We start from the raw sequence: 20,827 nt of genomic DNA on the forward strand, positions 1-20,827 counted from the left end.
CCACAGCTACTGTAGGAAATATGGCACTTAATGTTCAATTAATGGCACACAATTTGATGAAGGCAATGACTTAGATCAAAACAGTTGTTTCAGGCTGTTGAACAATGAAAAAACACATTATCTTCAACACTGATACTAAACCAAAAGGGCTCTACACAAGGCCAAGGAACTTAAATGGATGCATAGAAATTAGCCTCAAGAAAAGTGAGTACACTTTAAGAATTTCTGGTGTAAAAAACCTCTATTTTGTACTTTTATAACATCAATTAAATTAGATAAATGGGCAATCATTTTACAAATAGATAAAATAACTTCAGAACCCAAGTTTTATTGGAACTTCATTTATACTGAATTACCTTAAAGATAGAAACTGAAAAAAATATTTTTTTCATGTATTCACAGATACACATAACGCTGCAAAAATTCCAAATTATAGAACAGAAGCCAAAAAGCCACCCAATTGTATCCTTGAGAGATTGCAGTTGCGCACATACTTAATCCTCTGCCTTTTCTTGCGAAGTCCACAATATAATGTCTGTGCATTGGTTATGTATGGGTCAGTATTCAAGGAAAAAGATCAGAATGGTAAAACACTGTGTATAGTAGCTCATGGATCTTCAGAAACAGCTTTCCTTTTAATTGGATTCTATGGCTACATATCCTACTACTAGTTCAGCAAGGATAAACTAGCAGAGTAATTATTCCTCCTCCTCCTGCTAATTTCATCTTCATTGTTATCAGTGTCACTTGTTCCGTACAGATTTCTTATCATTTTGTAGATGTGACTGTCTAGGAAAAGCAAATGAATCATTGTACGCATCAATGAGTGGTAAAAACAAAGGTGTTATAAAAAAGATTTACTCAAAATGGCTTAGTTCGAATTTTCCAAGCAGCTGACATATTTCATTTTTATCAAAAATGCCTATAACACAATATTAATTCATTATATACTAGAGCAGAAATAATTAGATGTGGGTCATGCTAAAATTAGTCATGAACTGTTGTCTGAAAGTATTTAACAGGTGTGCATTCTTAGCCAAACTATTTAATGAAGAATTCTTTTAAGCTAAATAGAACTGCTCTCCTTTGTCCGGTATTATTTCAGTTCCCTTCTTAAATCACAACAACTGTCAGACATCTTATCTACAAAACAGCACCATTTCCCCCCTCCATGCCCCTTTCCACACCCCACTCCACCCCCCACTTCTTTTTTCCTCATGTATGCTTATAATAAGATATAGTACAGCCAGCTGGAAGATTTTAATGCATTGTTTCTCTCTTAGGACCATCCATATTGCCCTAAAATGTCATGTATTAATCATTTTCTATTGTTGATAATATTTCAAAAACAAAATTGATCCTGTGAACATATACAAATACATAAGAACGAACTGGTTAATTTTATTCCTTTGACTTGATGAAATTCAGTTAGAGGTGAAATTCAGTGAAGAACAGAAGAAATGAAAAAATAAAACTTTAAAAAGGCATGCCTGTAGCTTTTACTATTAGTTGGTAACATGAGAAGTTCTTTTATGTCTGTTTATTATACAATTAGAACAGTATAAAACACGTTAAATATATAGAGAGATCAACAAAGAATGAAAAGAAATTTAATGATAAAACAGGATTATTTCAAATTACAATTAATAGAAGACAAATGTATTAATTTTCCCTAAATACATTCCCATTGTCAAAGAAAATATTCAAAATAGTTTATAGTGTTACATGTAAATATTCCTAGTACTTTAATACTTCATAAGCCATTACACAAAATCTGAATGTAATTCCACATTGACTTGTAAGTTTCTACTTAAGCTTAAATTGTATTGGCCACATTTTTTTTGTTTTTTTGTTGTTTCCCTTCCCCCCCCCCCCCCCCCCCCCCCGTACTATTTCACAAAATCCTTTTGTGTGACTGTCAAGCAGCTGTGTTTTGTTCCTTAATCTTCCTTACACAGCTCCCCAGGAGAGACTTTATAACATAAATTGCGAAGTACTATTTTCACAGCAGGAATTACAGTGTTCCTCTTCAAAAAAGAAGCATAATGAAAACAGGACTGTAATTAACACACTGATTTTGGTCACATTGTGCTGCACATAGTATGTAGCTTGATCATGGAAAGTTGAGGAAGTTTGAGGAAAGATACTTGTTTGACTCTTCAAATTTCTCATGCTATATACATTTGAGATGAACAACTTTACAGCATATGAAGTTGTCACAGAGGTATTTTCTTGTTTACCTTTTTTCAGTTCATTCCACTTTCAATGGTTTGTCCTACCAGAAGCTCCCCTGTAACAGTCATTATGACTATACAGCAAGCAGTTAAGTGAGGTAAACATTGGTGTACACATTTTATACAGCTCCAGCTGGAACACAGTTAATTTTTCATACCGTGTGGATAACACTCGGTATATGTAAGCTCATTCATCCCATTTGTCTAGAAATGAGAGCCATCCCATAGCACATTTTCCAACATTACAGCCGTGCCACTCCATTTGCCTAATTTCTATGCCCTAAAAGATAAACATCCCAGATCACAAATTACTTCAGAAGCATTCCTTCTCAGCACTACTGGGTACAGTGAAAATACAGAAATTCGCTTTTATTATCATAGAATCTACTGTTGACAACAAAACTAAAAAGTGTACCATGTACCTGGGATGCTCTTTTTTATTTATTTATTTATTTTAATAGCATGGAAATATTTCACATTTCTTATTCTCTCTCATCATCTGCATCTCAAACTTGTGTCTATCAATGGTCAGGGAAACATTTAGCATTCAGTAAATATTTCACTTTTTAGTTAATGCAGCAATGGCTTCTGGCCATTAAATCAACCACTTTCAAATAAGAAGACAAAAAATAAAGAAATAAAGAAATAACTGTCCTAGCCACTTCCCCTTCCTGTTTCCTTCCTTATACAGGGCTTGTGCTACAAAGATTCTTAATGTTCATAATTTTATAATGCACTATATAATTCACAATAATAGAAAGAATAATGGGCAGAGAAAGCAAACTGCCTTTTTGCTCAAATAATCTGTGTAGTCACTCTTGTGAGACAGTAATAGGTAAAACAACGCAAACAAAAGTGACAGCAAATACCTAGGCATTAGATATATCTTGTACTAGGAGGTCATCAGTCTGTATTGTTGTACTGATAGTTAGGCATCAGGTGGTGAGTAATTGTATTGTGGAGATATTTACTTATTCATCTTATTTTTTTATTCTACCTCAGTTTTAGTAAATAGTTTTTATCTTAACAGGAGATTTCTATTTTGTTTTCTCCCTTGTCCCAAGGGTACGTGGTTATGTGGAGATTAGCTGCCTGCTCTATTGAATCATGACAGAAGTCAATAAGAAAAAGGAAAACAATTTCTTTAAATTTAATAGCATATAAGTGTTGCTGGTTTCTCTATTATGTCAAAAATAAGTACCCCCTTCCCTTCTTCCTGAACAATATACCTTCTTGCCTGTAACACCTGTGAGAACAACTTTTTTATAGTCAACAACTTTTTTTATACTAAAAATATCTATTATCCATCATTTACAAGTTGAAAATAACATAACAGAACAGTTTTTAGGTTGATTTAACAATAAATGAACAAACAATAAAAGTAACTCTATTACATGTGCAGTTGCCTTCAGTGTTTGGAAAGTTACTACATTTTACAGTCTTTGATAGCCTACTGAAAACTCATAATTTTGAATGAATGAATCAAAGTGTTATTTCACTCAAATGATTCTCAGTATAATTTTTCAAAATGAAGGCCTCCAAAAGAAGTAGTATAGACTCTTCTTGTTTGTAAAGAGCTTTACAGGATTTTCCTGCAAAAAAAAGCCTTTAGTTCTTGTCAAATTCAGCATTTTCATGAAGACTGATATACAGAAAATCAAAAGCGGTTTTAATTTATCTAAGATCTTCACTCTTGGTCCAGATAGATACTATAATCAGCCTGGAAAGTACATGTTTTATTTGTGTTGGAATGTGCCCTGATCTACTTCGGTAACAGAAGAAGGCTCTATTGTGTCTCTCTGTTAAGGCCTTGGAATAGTATCACTTTTCCTGAACTGTTTATGCATTGTAAAGCTTCCACACCCAAATTTAAAGACTTTATTTATATTCATAGTTCCTAGAGAACCAAGTACAATAGCTTGCTCAAAGGGCAAGAACAAAATAAAAATGTGTAAAAGCTTTAGTGAAGAAAACAGTTGGTTCAGCTGCAGATAGAAAAACAGTCAAGTTTAGCTTAAAAAGATGCATATGTTGGCAAAAACATTTATTTGCTATGATGTACAAGTGATTTGTAACAGGTAAAATGGATTAAGATAACAAATGTGTATACGTTCATATTTCAACTCCCACACATCTTTATTTCACCAGACTTCTGTGTGAGGATAGCAGTATTTGTGGGATGAATTATGGGTTAACTCTGATTTCCTTCTCAAGATCCCTATTTGTACAAGATCCAGTACAATTGTTGAGTCGGTTCTGTAATAACATTCTTACTGAAAGATTTAAAGAACACTTGGATATTGCTTGTGTATTTTCTTCAGTCAAGAGTCATGCACTCACTGGGGATGAATTAAGACTAAGTGGACCACAGATGAAAGACACCCTATCTGTTTTGTATTGAATTATATTTGTTAAATCTTTTTCAAATCTATATTATATGTTTATTCCTAAAGGAGCTATGTGAGGCAGAGGGACACTCTTTCCTACAATGACAAAATCAAATTGAGTCTTTTACACAAGGCTGTTATTGAAGACTGTATAAAATGAAGATTTGTGTAAGACTGCAAAGTAGTAGCTTACAATAAAATTACTTATTTTCTAGTCTGGCGCATTTGGCACTGAACTATTGTTCATTTAAAAAAAAAAAAAACAACAACACAACAACAGCAACAACAACAACAAAACTAACAACAAAAAACATAACAAGGTATTGAATTTAAAGCATCTCAAAATTTTAGTCCGGATAAAACTTCCTTACAATGCCTTCTTGCTCTGTCATGCTACTTGCTTTCTCAGACATTATCACTTCATCTAAATCTACAGTCAATATCTTCAAAAGCTCTCAAATATTCTCAGCTTTGCCTTAAATACATAAATCTATTCATGAGGCAAAAATATATTCCTTCAGTTGAAAAAGCTGTACTATGGCTGAAAACTTTTTTTTTTCAGTTTTAATACATTTTCATTACGCAGTTTACAACTAATTTAAATTTAAAGGGACTTAAATTTTTAAGAACTAATAACATTCTTATTTTGCTTATTTGACACTTGTATATGCATGACATTATGAACATTTTTATGCAGAATCCGATGTTAATGTTGTGAGTAGTGCTTTTCTACTCTATTCAAGTAGAAAAGGTAGCAAAGCTCGCATGTGCCTAACAATTAAATAATCAACAGAAATAGAAAAGAGACATACCTCTACAGACCATAGATTTGTAAACACATTTCAAGAGATTCTACAGGCAAGGAATGAACCTGAGTTTTCCCACTGATTGTTTGTTTGTTTGTTTGTTTGTTTTTTGTTTTCAATTTCCTCCTTCCTTTTCATGTCCGTCTAGTTTTTAATACAGTATTACAGAACGGTTGTATTTCATAGAAGCTATGCATAAAAAGTATTTTCATCACACAAAACAACAAAGGGAAAAACCTATCATAGGAAGTTAGGAATAAATTCACTATGCCGTTAAAATTTGAATTTAATTAATATTCTTACCATTTCCACTCATTAGACTGAGAAGAATTTTTAAAAGTTAACATAAGGAATGACTCTGGCTTTAGGGATAACAAATTTAAATATTACATAGGTTTGTTCATATCAGACTACATCTAAGATGTTCTTCTTTGGTTTTGAACAGTAACACCAAGACTACCCACAGTCATTGAAAAAATCACAAGTATTGAAATAGATATATTTTTTTTAACAGAAAAACTACATTCTCACTAATCTATTGAGAAAAAAGGATATATGTATATATATACATACACACATATAATGCAAATATATTGTATATATATATATATATATATGTAAAGTGTATATATACATATATAAACAATCATTTAATATTTTTCTTTTAAATTCTTGAGTAGGCTGATCATCAATAGTTCATACTGAATCATAGAATGGTTTGAGTTGGAAGTGACCATTAAATTCTGTCTGATCCAATCCCCCCTGCACTGAACAGAGACTATATAAGAGTATAAATAATAATATAAATAATATAAACACACCCTTAGCAAGTAATTATACAAATCAAATAACACCATGTGATATCAGAACTGTATATAGTAATTTTCAGCTGTAAAAGCTGAAGAGTGTCATATTTCATGAAATGTCTCCAAATCCAGTTTCCATTTATCTCCAGCAGACAGAATGAAACATTCAAGTCATTTCACTACTAGAACTTACTTCTATGAGTACTATCTAGACAATGGACATGGCAGTACATTTATATCCTTATCCCCTAGGGATAGTTGAAAATAAATAAATAAATAAATAAATAATGATTTTCCTTTACTATCTTCAAAAACTTCTTACTGAAGTAGAAAAACAATACAGATGACATATATATTTGAAACTGAAAAAGCTCTTCCATTTTTTATGTGCACTGTCTTGGGGAAAAAATCTTGTAGCAGCTTAACCTCTTCTAAAATCTGCTTATGTAATTTTTCAAGGTCATTCTTAATTGGGCCAATTTTTGTGTAAATGCTGATCACACAGAGCTAAGCTACCCAGAGCAACAGTAAAATGCAAATCAGATTCACTCAGAAAGCATTGTTTTTGTTCATTAAAGCACGTAAGTAACAGTTATGCGCAATGCTCTCCTGTCTTATTTCTCTTCCATGATCTGCTGAGTCACACTGTGAAAGACAGAACTGGTTTTCTTTTGTTGTCTCAAAGCTTGTTTCGTGAGGCTTTTCTGATGATAAGACTCTGACTGGCAACTGCTAACTATCTAGGAGGGTGAATGGTGGTTGTTATTGTGCCATCCCTGCTTATGATTGCAAAGATAAGCAGAGACAGGACAAGCAGTCTTTTTCAGGGGTACTGCTTGAAGGAGCGGACCACTGCAGAAGGTGATAATGCTTGTGTCTGGCACCACCAATCCTTGCTGGCTTATCTGTGGGCCAGGAATGTCAGAAAAGCTGGTTTTAAACCATTTTTACAAAGAGTGTTTACCTGCTTGTTTAGAAGTTCAGTGTTTGTTCGAGATACATGCCTAAAAATGCTGAGCTGTAATCCTCAACCTTCAAAGAGGAAGAAAAAAACAACCCCACCAAAATGGGGAATAAAAGGCCCTCACTAAACTAAGGACTTTGGAGACGAACTCCCAAAGACACCTTTGACAGAGAATTCCCTGAGGGGAAACCTCTTCGGAAGGCTCGCTTGCTGTAGAGCTTCCTGACTTTCTCCCATCCCCCGCGGTGATCAGATGAGTTCCTGAAATCAGCGGACCTACTGTGTACCTCGCTGGGCCCACGGTGGTGACTATATCTCTTTTGCTCTCTACAGACTCCTTATTTTTCCTACTTTTCCTATCTCCCACCTTCCCTTCCCCGTCTCCCTAAAACGGCTAGGGCTTTAATAAACTGGTTGGACCAACATTTGAACCGTTGCTTCTTAATCTCACGCCGGGTATACACATATCAAAGAACCTTGTCTCCCTCCTACAAATTGGAGCAAGACACACACCCCTGTTACCATTCTGTGATCAAAAGTTCTATGTAAAGCATATTTAACAGTATCAGGACTTCAACAACACTCACTTAAAAATATTTGTAATTAATTATCTTGGAGTGAAGCCTTTGTTTTAAAATGATCTACCACTTTTAGCTCTAAGAAGTAAATTAATCATGTTTAGAAAGAACTTACCACGTAAAACAGTGAGTCTTGTGGACACACTTATTTCACCGACACTATTGGAAGCCACACACTCATAAATAGCTTCATCTCGTGGTGTACGCAGTGGTTGTATTCTGAGAACTGATCCAGACCCATCATCAAACTCTATTACCTATAAAAGGAAACAACAGCTGTCACAGATGTTGTTACAAATGCCTATCCCTCCATTAATCTGTACACGAACAGTGACCTGTAAGTGTTTTTGGCATCAGAACCAGGTTCCTTTTTTATATACACACACCATGACAAACACAACACTAGGTGTAACATACAGTGCTGAACATGCAATGGCTGCTCCAAGGTAGTTTCAAGAAGCAACAAGAAAAACAAACCAATAAACAAACAAATAATGCCAACACCAGCAACAACAGTGACAGCAAAACACCACCAACAAAACATCTACCAAGGTCTGTAAGAATGGATTCAGTAACCTAATGCTCTCTTATCCTGAAGTCCCTCAGCAGTCTCCCTCCAGTCCCACAGCTTTATCACAATATATCAGTTACTTTAGTTGAAACTGTTTCAGGCTATACTTGCACCCTATTCATAGGCCGCACTTCACTGAGCTACCAAGTGAAAACGGCTTGACAGTTTCTGAACAAGATAGGACTAGTCAGCTTAGCTATGCATTCAGCCCACAGATTGGAAGTAAATTTATCCAAATATCCAATAGAAATCATGTACTTGTTAAAGGACTAAGTAATAGGACTAAATAAACAACTTACAGGTTTATTTTTTCAAATTGAAATTTTTATCGAAGAAATAGCCATTTTCATATGAGAAAAAATGAAATATTTTTATTCCAATTAATTCCTTCAAATTTATTTGAATTTTATTGCTTTTATCTCCTTGTCCTGCAGACACAACTATGCCAGTTACTGGTGAGCAATGTACAATTCCAGACACTGGAAACCTCATCCCTATACTGAAATTACAATATTTATCTATATAATCTAAACTGATTTTTAATTTATTTGTCAAGAAAATATGTTAATACTACCATCAGGACAGTAGTACTTATAGACTTATAGATTAATTCCATTTTTTTTTATTTTTTTTTTTTTTACAAAGTAATACATATTTCAACATACTCTATATTTACATCCACAAAACAATTTACATATATGCTTCTTTGCACACATGTTTGTGCCTGCATGTCCAATTTACAAACAAATATTCTGTTAGATCTTGACTTTTGCTGAGAGTAAAAGAAAGAAAAGTGCAGATTTGGGAAATATGATTATGCATGTTGCTGAAGTAAATACCTCGTATGTATTTCCATGGAAAATACAACATATTCAAAGACCACAATAATTCTCAGTTACAAAGCACTATTTTTGAACATAGTCGCTACCATTAACTATGTACTATAACCAGTGATGATCAGGAGTCTGCGTGACACGCTCATAAAAATCTTCACCAATGGAGATGCCTGTTTCAGCTGTTTCCACTGCTGAAAAGCACCACCTCAGTGTGCTCACATCCACTGCTCAGTCTCCATAAGAATTCAGTAAGCATCAAAAAACGTCAAGGGGTGCATTTTTTACTTTTTGTTTTCACATGGAGGAATTCAATTCCACACCAGTGCTTCATACACACTTCCATATCAGGTGCCATTTTGTCAGAGTGCCCCTCTGCTACCATCTGTTGCACAGCAACAAAAAGTAATGCAAAACTGGTGGGAAGGTTCAGCCTCTGGTGGCATGGTATGGCACCAACATCTGCCTCTGGTGTCATGGGTCAACATAAGAAAACAGGAGGCATTACTTTTGGATCAACCCCTGGAGCTTATTACAGTCAGCCTTTTTTAAATTCATTGTAAGAATCTGTCAGTTTCTTTTTTGGAGTTACAGAAGTCTAAATGGTAACAAGATAGTACCCCCTTTTCCTGAGATGATTTTTTTTTCATTGTCCAAAGTCCAAATCACTTTTCCCTATTCTCTGAGTTAAACCAGTGACCCAAGGAGATGTAGACAATGACAAACTTCCATCTGATCTTAACGGAAATGAAAAATTTCCATCTGATCTTAGCAGAAACTAAAGAGTAGCTAGAATTCTTGATAAACTGACATTTATGAGAGAAAAAAAAAAAAAATAATTGTTCCTGAAAACATGAGATCACATTACTTGTGTACAAAAATTAAAGCACAGGATAGATTAAGTCTTTAAAATGAAAATGAATAACTACTATTCTTTAAATCTGAATGCTGAATATTCTTATCTGATTGATTAGTAAACAATTGCATCATTTTATGTTTGGCAAATATTGCACAGCTTAAATTTCAAGTCAGTTGTCTGCAAAATATGCACAGTATAATGGATGTAATAAGAAACAAGAAAAAAAGAAAAAGGAAAAACGTAAGAAAACCCAAACCTTAGAATCAGCCTTACACCACCCATAGAACTGTGCGGTATGTTTTCCCCGACTCTTTCATTTTTAATTTCTCTGAGTATGACTTGCTACAAACTCAAAGTTTATTTTCTTAATTTGTATTACTTGAATTTATCTGAAGCATGAGGAGAAAAAAGAATCCTACCTTATCACGTTAACCCTGCATATTTTTGCGATATCAATTAAATAAGGAAAGTTTGATAACGAAGTCTCACAAAGTATTGTTTTGGCCTTTTATCTTGGAAAAAAATATACACATGTTGCTCTTGCTAACTGAATAATATCCAGTTTTAAAAATTATCCTGTGCGCAAGAACATTACCCATTCTAAGATAATAGTAATTCTATTGCTTTCACAATTACTTTCTAAATCAAGTTCCTACAAAAAGTTCAGATTAGATTTGAGAAAAAATATATAATGTAACAGTATACAAAAACCTGTAAAAGGCTATCTAAATTTGTTTAAATAATAATATTGACAATTATAGCAAAATGAAATCCTAAAGTCCTTGAGAAAGAAGACTAGGACTCTGTACAGATCAGCGGGCAAGTTTCAAATTTTTTATGCTCTAGTATTGAGCTATCAAACTCAGAGAAATATACAAAATATTAATCTGAAAAACAACAACAGCAAGCACAAAATTTAAACAACAATGACCAGCAACCACACAAAAACACTAATAAAACGGCCCGACTCATTATTTTCTATTAGTGTATCTGGCCATGGCTAAAGTTCCTTTTTTTACCTAACATTCGTTGTTTGTTTCCTGAATCAAATTTCTGCTGCTTCTCTTTTTTAATTTAGATACTAAAGTGTGCTAGATGTTTTCATTTTGGAAAGGAAATAAAACTGCTTAAAACATTGATGTGATGTGATTTATAAAAATGATGCTAAACGATTACATATATATACATATGTATATGTATAACAATTATAAAACACTTGAACTATTTCATTCATTCTATTTCGTTCCCCCTTATTTGACTATCTAAATTGTTCAACATTTTAGTAAAGGAAATGTTAAAATATTTTAAATGAAATTGTTACAATTCTTTCCAATTCCATTAAATATTCAACCTTGGAAATAAAATCGTACTTCTACCAGTGTTCTCTAAAAATAACTGTTACACAGAAAACAATACATGAAGCAAGTAAAACACTGCAAATTGCAAAGTAAAACTCAACCAACACAATAAACATGAATATATTCAACCTTCCAGTGTTTAGTAGGTATTTCTAGTGGAAATGTTATGAACAGAATGAGACAAAATTTTGTAGAATTTATGATAAAATTTCTGTGTTAATACCTCTACCTAATTACAGCTCTGTATATGCTCTGCAAGCAGTAAATAGTTCCTGGTGCCAAGAAGACACTTTTTAATTTGAGCTTTTGGTTTTTACATTTTAGTAAATACAAGAGAAAATAAAAATATTGATTGATAAAGAAACTGATAGATTTTGCATATTGCAAGAACTTGAAATGTCTTTAAATGTATTTTGAACAACAAAAAAAAAGTATTTTAAAAATCAATCTGTCCAAGAAATACAAGACTTTTCTGCTGGCATAAGTCTAACTAGTCTAAGTTTCCCCAAAACTACTACAAATGCACACAGAAGACTTCATAGTTCATTCAATTTTTGTGTCTATTATATCATTCACTCAAAAAATACATGTCACAACAGTTTCATAAACCACTTAGGCATTCTGGATGCCAAAGTATATGCTGTTTAACAGTGAAAATAGTGAAGAGACACAGGGGAAATTATATACTACAAGCCCCATTTTAGTGTCCACTACACATGACTTCTCCCATATTCTAAAATTTTTCTTCATGTTAAAGGTCAATCAATACTTTATATTAATTGTTCCTGCCACTAAAAGAGGGAATGTTATTTGTTGTTTTATTTCCCTAAAGAAACGGGTATCCTTTGAAAAGATTATTTTTACTATTTCCTTTAATTGAATGTTGTGGAAAGAGAGGAAACAGCTTTCTCTATAGACTCTCCCAAGGTCATTGTTAAGAAAAGAATCAAAAGAAAACAAATTTTGTATTTCATCTACAGCAGCAGGAACTGTAATGCCCCTTTCATCTTTATCTGCAGTGGTAGTAAGCAATTATGGCAGCAGAAGCTGTATCAGGATAGGTCTGTTTGGTGCACGCTATCACAGAAGGAGGTGGCTTGCACTCTGGGGACAATAATTATGGCACAAATAATTTTCCTCTATCTCCTTTGCAGAAAAGTTAGCTGTCTGAACAGAAGTATGCCAAGGCTCACTAAAAAAACTACATTGGTTTATAAAGCAGCAGTATTTGTTTCCCCTTTAGCATTGTTTATGTGCAACCAGTTAGAAAAACTGAACCTTCACAAGACTGCTCCCTTTACATTATCCCCAGTGGTCATAGATATTTTATTTAACCTATGAAAATAGAGCACACATATTGGGATTAGAAGTGAGGTTGGAACTTATGTTTTTCAGAGGAACAGAACAATGGACCTAATACCTCAAATCTCTGATTGCTGACTTTCTTTCCCTTCTTGTTCCAGACAATCTTTGGTCTTGGGTCTCCTGTGGCTTGACAGATGAATGAAGCAACACCTCCAGAAACCCCTGTTTGGTCAACAGGTGTTCTTGTAAACTTTGGTGGTGCTAAAACAAACAAACAAACAAAATTAATCCAGGTAGCAACCATAAAAAAGAAACTACGTCAAGATTTCAAAATGAACAGAATAAAATATTTTGTTTCTTCAGTGACAGTATTCATCTGTAAGAAAAAGCAATAAGAAATAACTAAAAGGTCAGGAAAGTACTTACAGATTTTACTATTAAATCTGATGCCATCAGAGTAGCAAGATCATACATTATATTTTATCACAGTTATAAATAAAAAATCAATTTGTCTTCTGTTGCAAAATGAGCTCATCTATCAACTCAAATTATACCATGATTCATTACTTGATGTTATGCTCACAGGATGTCATGAAAGCTGGATTTCCACCTTTAAGCCATTAAAATTGGTGACATTTCAGAGAAATTCTGTGAAAATGTTTTAAGTTTGAAGAGGTAGAGGCGAATACCTACATATTAAAATCTTATGCAGAGGGGCCTATAATAGAAGTAAGATTTATGCTTAGCTACAGTTTCACATAAAACTCCAGTTCATTCCCACAATATTCTACTCTGTCACAAAGAAATGAATAAAAGATGCAAACTACTGCAGGAACAAGAGAGGAGAGAGAGCTGGAGAAATCATTTAAAAAGTAGGAAAGGATATTTTTATCAATTACTGTCTTACCTTCTTTTTCTGTTAGAGAATAATAAATTTATAAGGTTGTTTAAGAAACAACACTTTAACGCTTAGACCAGCGCAGGATAAGATTTCTGAAAAATCAGTTTGAAAGTCAGAGAATCTAACCACAGTACAGAGATGTTGAAGAGTTCTTTCATACATTTACTTAATTCTCTTTTGTAATTGCATAGTTTTCAGAGTATACTTGGAGATGCTGATTCACATTATATGGAGTACTGAGGGTCGATAAAATCATTTTTAAAAAACAGATCTTTGCTCTGTGGTCTGTCTTCTGTTGTAAGCTGTTATAGGTAGTGACTGCAACAACTACTGTAATTAATTTTTGCTCTCATCTTCAATTTTTGCTTCCTTTCTCTTTTCAGTCTCTTTGGTTGTCTTTATTGTTCCACTGTAGTATTAACATTTATATACTAAAACTGTACTTGTTTTTGTTTCTAATTTGACACATTACATTTTTTTTTATGTCTATTTGCCTATTCTTCTGAGGTGGCCCCACAGGCAATATTTCTTGTCAATATCTTTATTAAAATGATAGAATCTTCCAAGACTGCATATATGAATGTATGCATCTAAGTAATACTGATATGAATCCTGAAATCATTTTAAATGCCAAGAAAATATGATGTAGACTTTCTTATAAAACAGACTGAATATATTGCTACATCGCTACGCTAAATATGGGAAGATGAAGAACGCTGCAAGTTTATTAAATTAATTGAGTCTACTTTAAGGTTATTACTATGTTTTCAACTTCACAGAAAGTTCAAGCCTCCTTAAACTATTTGTTGTCCTAATTTTGTCTCACATTCATTAGCAATAAATACAATATCCGAGGACAAGTGCAACAGCGAGACTGAGCATAGCAAAACAGTGTGCCACTACTGCTGTGGGGAACCTACAAAAGCATATCTCTGAAGAAAAACTATCCAAATCCACAACATATGAAGAAGAGAGTTAGAGCAGATAAACTGAAAACCCTTTCCTAAGTCACAGGCTTTATGCCTGGACCACAGGAAAGACAGAAATGTATTCTGATGAAGAGCATCTGGGTTTCACCAAAACTGCTAGCTTTGAATCCTTTTATGCACATGCATTAACTCAGCTCTCTGGTATGTAAAGAGACATGATTGATTCAGATATGCTGATACTCTGTGGCAGAAATTGTGATTGTGTGCCATCAAGTGAAAACTGATGCACTGTCATTCTATTTTATTCTTCTTGGTATTTTGTGAATTCACTGTCAGAATGCAAACCAATGAAAGAAAAACACTGTCTGAGAAGTTCTCCAGCATGGAGAAACTATATATTATAGTTCACAGGAAGATTTTAAGTTCTAGATAAATGCTTCAGTAATATATTCAGAGACTGGGAAACTTATAAATGCAGCATCAATAAATTAACTTCCTTCCAGACAAGATTTGTTTTGATAAATTTGCCAGTTTTGCTATGCATTATCAGGGTCAAGGACCATTACCAGCTCAACAACCATGTCATGCATTTATTTCTGCAACATTTTATTTATTATCCTGATAACAGGGGATCTCCAGATAGTTAAACAACAAAGAAAACAGAAACAATGAAAAGCGATAAACAGCAAGCATGCCTAACTATGTTAAACTAGCTTTGCAAAATAAACAAACAAAAAAACTTGTTCTACTATCAGTTTTGTGTCACTGTCAATCAACATGCTTTTGTATACGTGTAGTACATTGCATATAACTGTGTACTTCCAGTCCTAGGTCAAGTTTTTGCTGGGCTGTCTGTGAACTAACAACGCTTCCTATGTAGCAGGAAAGGGATAAGACAAACACATTACATGATGATGAATTTCCCTATTTGCAGCCATTTTTCTAAAGAAAAAAGAAATAAGGCTGTATTATTAAGACTACAGTTATATGCAGAAATATAATACTGCTTTTATGTTTAATAGGTGTTATGAGGACAAACTCATTCATGGTCAAAAGGAGCTATGACTTAGATGATGGTAGCCTGCTAGCCGTGGAGAAAGACAAACACAAGCAATTCACCTTTTAATTATTCAGCCTATGTGTTCATCTCAGTACGTAAAAACTTTCTATCTTCAGTAGGTGAAATCATGTCCAGGAAAAATAAAATAAAAAAAAAAAAAACAACAAAAAAACAATCAAAAATAAAAACTGTATTTGTTGCCTTCATCATTATAAAGGTTGTTAATTAAAGTTTGACACAAATTATCTGCACAATTAGTGCTGTCACTTTCTTGACATTGATTCTGACCTAAGCTGCTAGGCACTCGGATAGCAAACACAATTACACTGTGCACACAGTTATGCTTACTAACATGAGGGTAATTTTGATTGAGAACTGACAACTGTTTTCAGTGTCCCATAGGAATACTAGCACAAAGTCCAACAGGTACTCTCTCCAGCACTAATTTATAAACCACAGCAACAATCTATATGGGAATCTTCCAGTACAATTAACTCTGCTAAAAAATTGGAAGTAGTAGGTTGCTATCAATTGCATGACAGACTTTCAGCATTATTGAAACTCAATCTGGTCACATTTAAATAAAACTGTAAGTAAAACAGCAGTAGCATAATCAAAACTAAAATAAAATTCAGTTAAAATTAGCTGCTCACATTTACATTAAGCCTTTCTTGTGGGCATCATTAAAAATTGAACAATATTGACCATTAAAGCAATAGCCAAAACAATTAAAACAAATAAAACAATTAAAACAAACACACTGTTGTCTTCTTTCAGCCTGTTAATCTGTCTGTGCCTTCCCAGATATTTGTGTTAATACTGCTGATACTTTGATAGAATCACAGAATTATAGAATCACTCAGGTTGGAAAAGACCTTAAATATCATCCAACCATGACCTAACCATAGTACAACTAAATCATGTCCCTGAGCACCACATCCAAATGGTTTTTAAACACATCCAGGGATGGTGACTCAACCACCAGCCTGGGGAGCCTATTCCTGTGCTTAACAACCCTTTCTGTAAAGAAGTGTTTCCTAGTATCCTAACCTAAACAACTGGAAGGCCATTTCCCCTCATCCTGTCACCAGTGAAAAGAGACCAACCCCACTCTCACTGTAAACACCTTTCAGATACTGGAAGAGAGTAGTAAGGTCTCCACTCAGCCTCCTCTTTTCCAGACTAATCAGGTCCAGTTCCTTCAGTCTCCCTTCATAGAGTGTATCCTCCAAGCCCTTCACAAGCCTTGCTGCCCTTCTTTGGACTTGCTCCAGCATCTCAATGTCCTTTCTGTATTGAGGTGCCCAAAACTGAACACAGTACTCATGGTGGGGCCTCACCAGTGCCAAGTACAGGGGCAGGATTATTTCCCTAGTCCTGCTCACCACACCAAGCCAGGAGGCCATTGGGCTTCTTGGCCACCTGGGCACACTGCTGGCTCATATTCAGCCAACTATCCATCAGTAAAACAAGGTCCCTTTCCATCAGGCAGCTTTCCAGTCACTTTCACCCAAGCCTGTAGGGTTGCCTGGAGTTGATGCAGAAGACTTCTGTAATTAGGAATTATCACAAAAGCTTTGCAACCCAAGACTTGAGGGTGCCCACACACTGGTGCACACTATCCATTTTTTCAGTCAGAAGTTCATATGACAGTTATCAAACTGTTGCAAATTATGGCCTAGTGCATAAGGGAAAATTGCTGGATCATCCTTAATTTGGGATTTAATTTTCTTAAGGATTTTAAAGCCAAATAAATTTGGCTGTTGCTTCACAAGCAGTCAAGCTATACCATGAGACAACACAGAAACTTTTGAAATTGAAACTGTTTACAGCCAGTGAGAAAGAATGCACTATCTTCTTCCATATTGCATTTCCAGAAAATATGTTACAAATAAGACACTAACACAATTTATTTGGATTGGAACTTATTAATACCTTTCCCTGAACATAAGAATTCTCCTTAAGCTTCTGTACCATTTCCTTTTTAGCAAGTTTCAGTATAATACTGAAGTAGTAAGTGGAATTAACTAAGTCATATATTTTTTAGGCTGTGGAATTGTCTAATTAATTAAAATGCTGTACACTCCGTATTGTTTGTTAGGACATATTATATTGTTCATTTACATTCAAATACATAAATATTTATTTTTCTTTTCTTTCTTTTTATTTTTAACTAGAAGTACAGTCTGCTCTCTGTAACTGCTGAAATCTGGTCTTGAGTAGACACATTTTTATGGATACAAATCCTCTAACAGATGAATATGTAGATAAGACTTCACATTCTTTAAAAGTAAAGAGTCAAAGTGAGAGTCAGCAGCACAGGCTCAGCATGTGTGCTTTCAGCAGACAAGGTACTCAGTGAATGAAGATCTTAACACTTCTATTTCTGCACTCTCTGTATGAAAGGTCCTAATGCACAACAATGCAACTTACAATTCTTTTTTTTTTTTTTTTTTTTTTTTTTTTTCATATTCAAGAAACATAATTCAGGAAATCTGAATAAAAAATTTCAAGGATTATAGTTTATCATTTCCTTTGCTATACTTCATGACACAAACACTACATAAGGTGAAAAACTACAAGGGAAAAACATCGTGCTAAGATGCTTCTTTCATATTTCATATTGACATGTAAATTACCATAAACTCATGTTTCAGAAGTGTCCTGAAACCACTATAGGCACTTTTTGGTTGTAAAGCCTTTTTAAAGCCTTTTTTTTTTTTTTTTTTTTTTTAAGCAATGTTAAATAATACAGTCCCAGTGATTCCCAGGAAATCTTTTCATCCGACACTCAGAAATGCAGAAATGCAGGCTGATCACAAAATATACAATACAGTGTGGCAGGTGTGCAGGGACTTCGGAGCAGTCTACTCATACCGTCACAAGAATCACTGCCATATGTTATATATCTCTTATACGTTACTGGTCTGATGACAGCAAGTTTCAGTGGGATATATCGCTGGTCTAAGTCATTCCTTGTTAGAAATTCCAAACTCATTCTTCCCATGCCATAATATACATGAATAAGTATCCTTTGCTGATAACAAAGCAAATTATAATAAGATAATAAAAATAAATAAATAAAAGGAACTCAAAATATTCTTTATACACCCCCCATTCTACTTGACATTATTCACAGTCATTGTGTCCACCTGGCTTACCAGAAATTGTTATGGATTCTATGTTAACAGGCCAAGTGATGAAGGCTTCTATCTTGAAAAGCAAAGCATAACTATAATAAACACTAACAATTAGGTAAGTGCTACAGGTAATCTCACCCTGATACTCTACAGATATATATCAGTGGATAAGGAACTGGGTTGTGGTCAATCCCTCTATGACCAAGTGGAGGCTGATGGCAAGCAGTAACCCTCAGGGTTCTGTCGTGGGACCAGTAGTCCTCAACATCTTTATCAACGACATAGATTTTGTGATTGAGTGCACTTGGAGGAAGTCTGGTGATTACACAAGAGGAGTGGTACATTTGATAGAGTAGAAGGAGTGATACCATCTGGAGAGAACTTAATAAACTCAAATGGTAAGCCCTTGTGAACCTAATGAGGTTCAACAAAACAAAGTGCAAGACTTTGCACTTGGGTTGAGATAATCCCAGATATTTATACAAACTGGGAGAATGACATCTAGAGAATATACCTGGTCCTGGTAGTTGAAAAAATTAACATGATCAAGCAATGTGGGTTTGCAGAGCAGAAGGCAAGTGGTATCCATGGCTCCATCAGAAGATGTTGGACTAGATGATCTCTTTGGTCTTTTCCAACCTTGATGATTCTATGATTCTAAGAGGGATGGCCATCAGGGCAAGGGAGGTGACTGTCCCTCTCAGCTCAGCCCTCATGAGGCCCCAGCTGGAGTACTGCTTCCAAGACTGGGCCCCCAAACACAGAAAAGCTGTGTTGCTTTTGAAGTGGTTCCAGAGGAGGGCTGCAAAATAGATCCAAGGGCTAGAGCGCCTCTCCAACAAACACAGGTTGAAAGAAGTGGGCTTGTCCAACCTGGAAAAGTGAAGGCTGTATGGAGACCTCACAGTGGCCTTCCAGTATTTAAAATAAATTTATAAGCATGAGGGAAATAAACTTTTTACATGGGGACAAGGGAGAGAGGTTTTAAACTAAAGGAAGGGATATTTAGATTAGATGTCAGGGGGAAGTTGTTTACTGAGAGAGTGGTGAGGTGATGGAAAAGGCTGCCCAGCAAGGTTGTGGATGCCCCATTCCTGTAGGTGATAAAATCCAGGTGCCATGGGGCCCTGGGAATCCTAGTCTAGCCCTTCATCTAGCAGCTGGCAACCCCCCTTAAGGTACAGGCATTGGAAGCTGATAATCCTTGAGATCTCTTCCAACTTTTTTATGATTCTATGATCATAAATTATTTAAATTCTCTAACAATTCCTCTGTGAGTTAACATTAAATATAAACACAGTATTTAACAGGAAAGCTTTTTGTACCCATTTGCTTCTTAAGAAGTATTGTCAAAGCATATTCATCTACAACATTTACCACTAATTTATTCATTAATCATAATCTGTGACATTTGTTAGACTGATCATTGTTAAAACCAATTATTTTGCTTTAATTCCAGCATGCACTTAAAGTGCATCTGCAAAAAGGATGTGTAAGAAAGTTCATTAGCTTTTTATTTCTATAAGGACAAGTGAGAATTTGCATTCATGAAATCTGGATCAAGAAATCCCAAACTTACTTGATGGTATGTTTCTAAAATCTCTTGTCTGTCATTCACAATCTGCTGAGTTTTCCTATAGTTCTTAATAAATATTTAAAACTGCATGATCCTCACATTCTTCCACATGGAGAATTAACAAAAACATAGCTTTCATATGCCATCATATTTTGAGCAGCTGAATACTTTGGCTCATCTAAAAGTAATGCCTCCTGTTTTATTATATTGGTCCATGACGTCATGGTATCAGAATTGGATTTTGGTGGTTTGGCAGCAGAGGATGAAAATTGCCACCAACATTCCACTCATTACATTTGGTTCCCATGCAACAGATGACAGCAGAGGGGTGGTCTGACAAAATGATGTCTGACACTGAAGCACATATGAAGAAAAGTTGTGTAATTGAATTCCTCCATGTGAAGGAAATGGCACCCACTGCCATTTCTGGACTCTTGCTGAATGCTTATGAAGACCAAACAGAGGAGTGAATTTGTAGGTGATGCATTTTAGCAATGGCAGTGACAGTGGGTCACCTCCA

The 20,827-nt window shown here is 34.7% G+C and overlaps 1 protein-coding gene across 24 annotated transcripts in view; it reads right to left on the minus strand.

Annotated features, from left to right (window-relative positions):
• PTPRD (protein tyrosine phosphatase receptor type D) overlaps window positions 1-20,827 on the minus strand; it is a 1,083,558-nt gene that overhangs the window by 196,367 nt on the left and 866,364 nt on the right. For all 24 annotated transcript variants that reach the window (XM_072360023.1, XM_072360013.1, XM_072360012.1 and 21 more), the window contains 2 exons: window positions 12,817-12,962; window positions 7,891-8,032 (listed from right to left, as the gene is read on the minus strand). In XM_072360023.1, the coding sequence (XP_072216124.1) occupies window positions 7,891-8,032; window positions 12,817-12,962 (288 nt within the window). The remainder of the gene's footprint in view (window positions 1-7,890; window positions 8,033-12,816; window positions 12,963-20,827) is intronic.

This window comes from Excalfactoria chinensis, chromosome Z, assembly GCF_039878825.1.
Source record: "Excalfactoria chinensis isolate bCotChi1 chromosome Z, bCotChi1.hap2, whole genome shotgun sequence".
Classification (NCBI taxonomy): Eukaryota; Metazoa; Chordata; class Aves; order Galliformes; family Phasianidae; genus Excalfactoria; species Excalfactoria chinensis.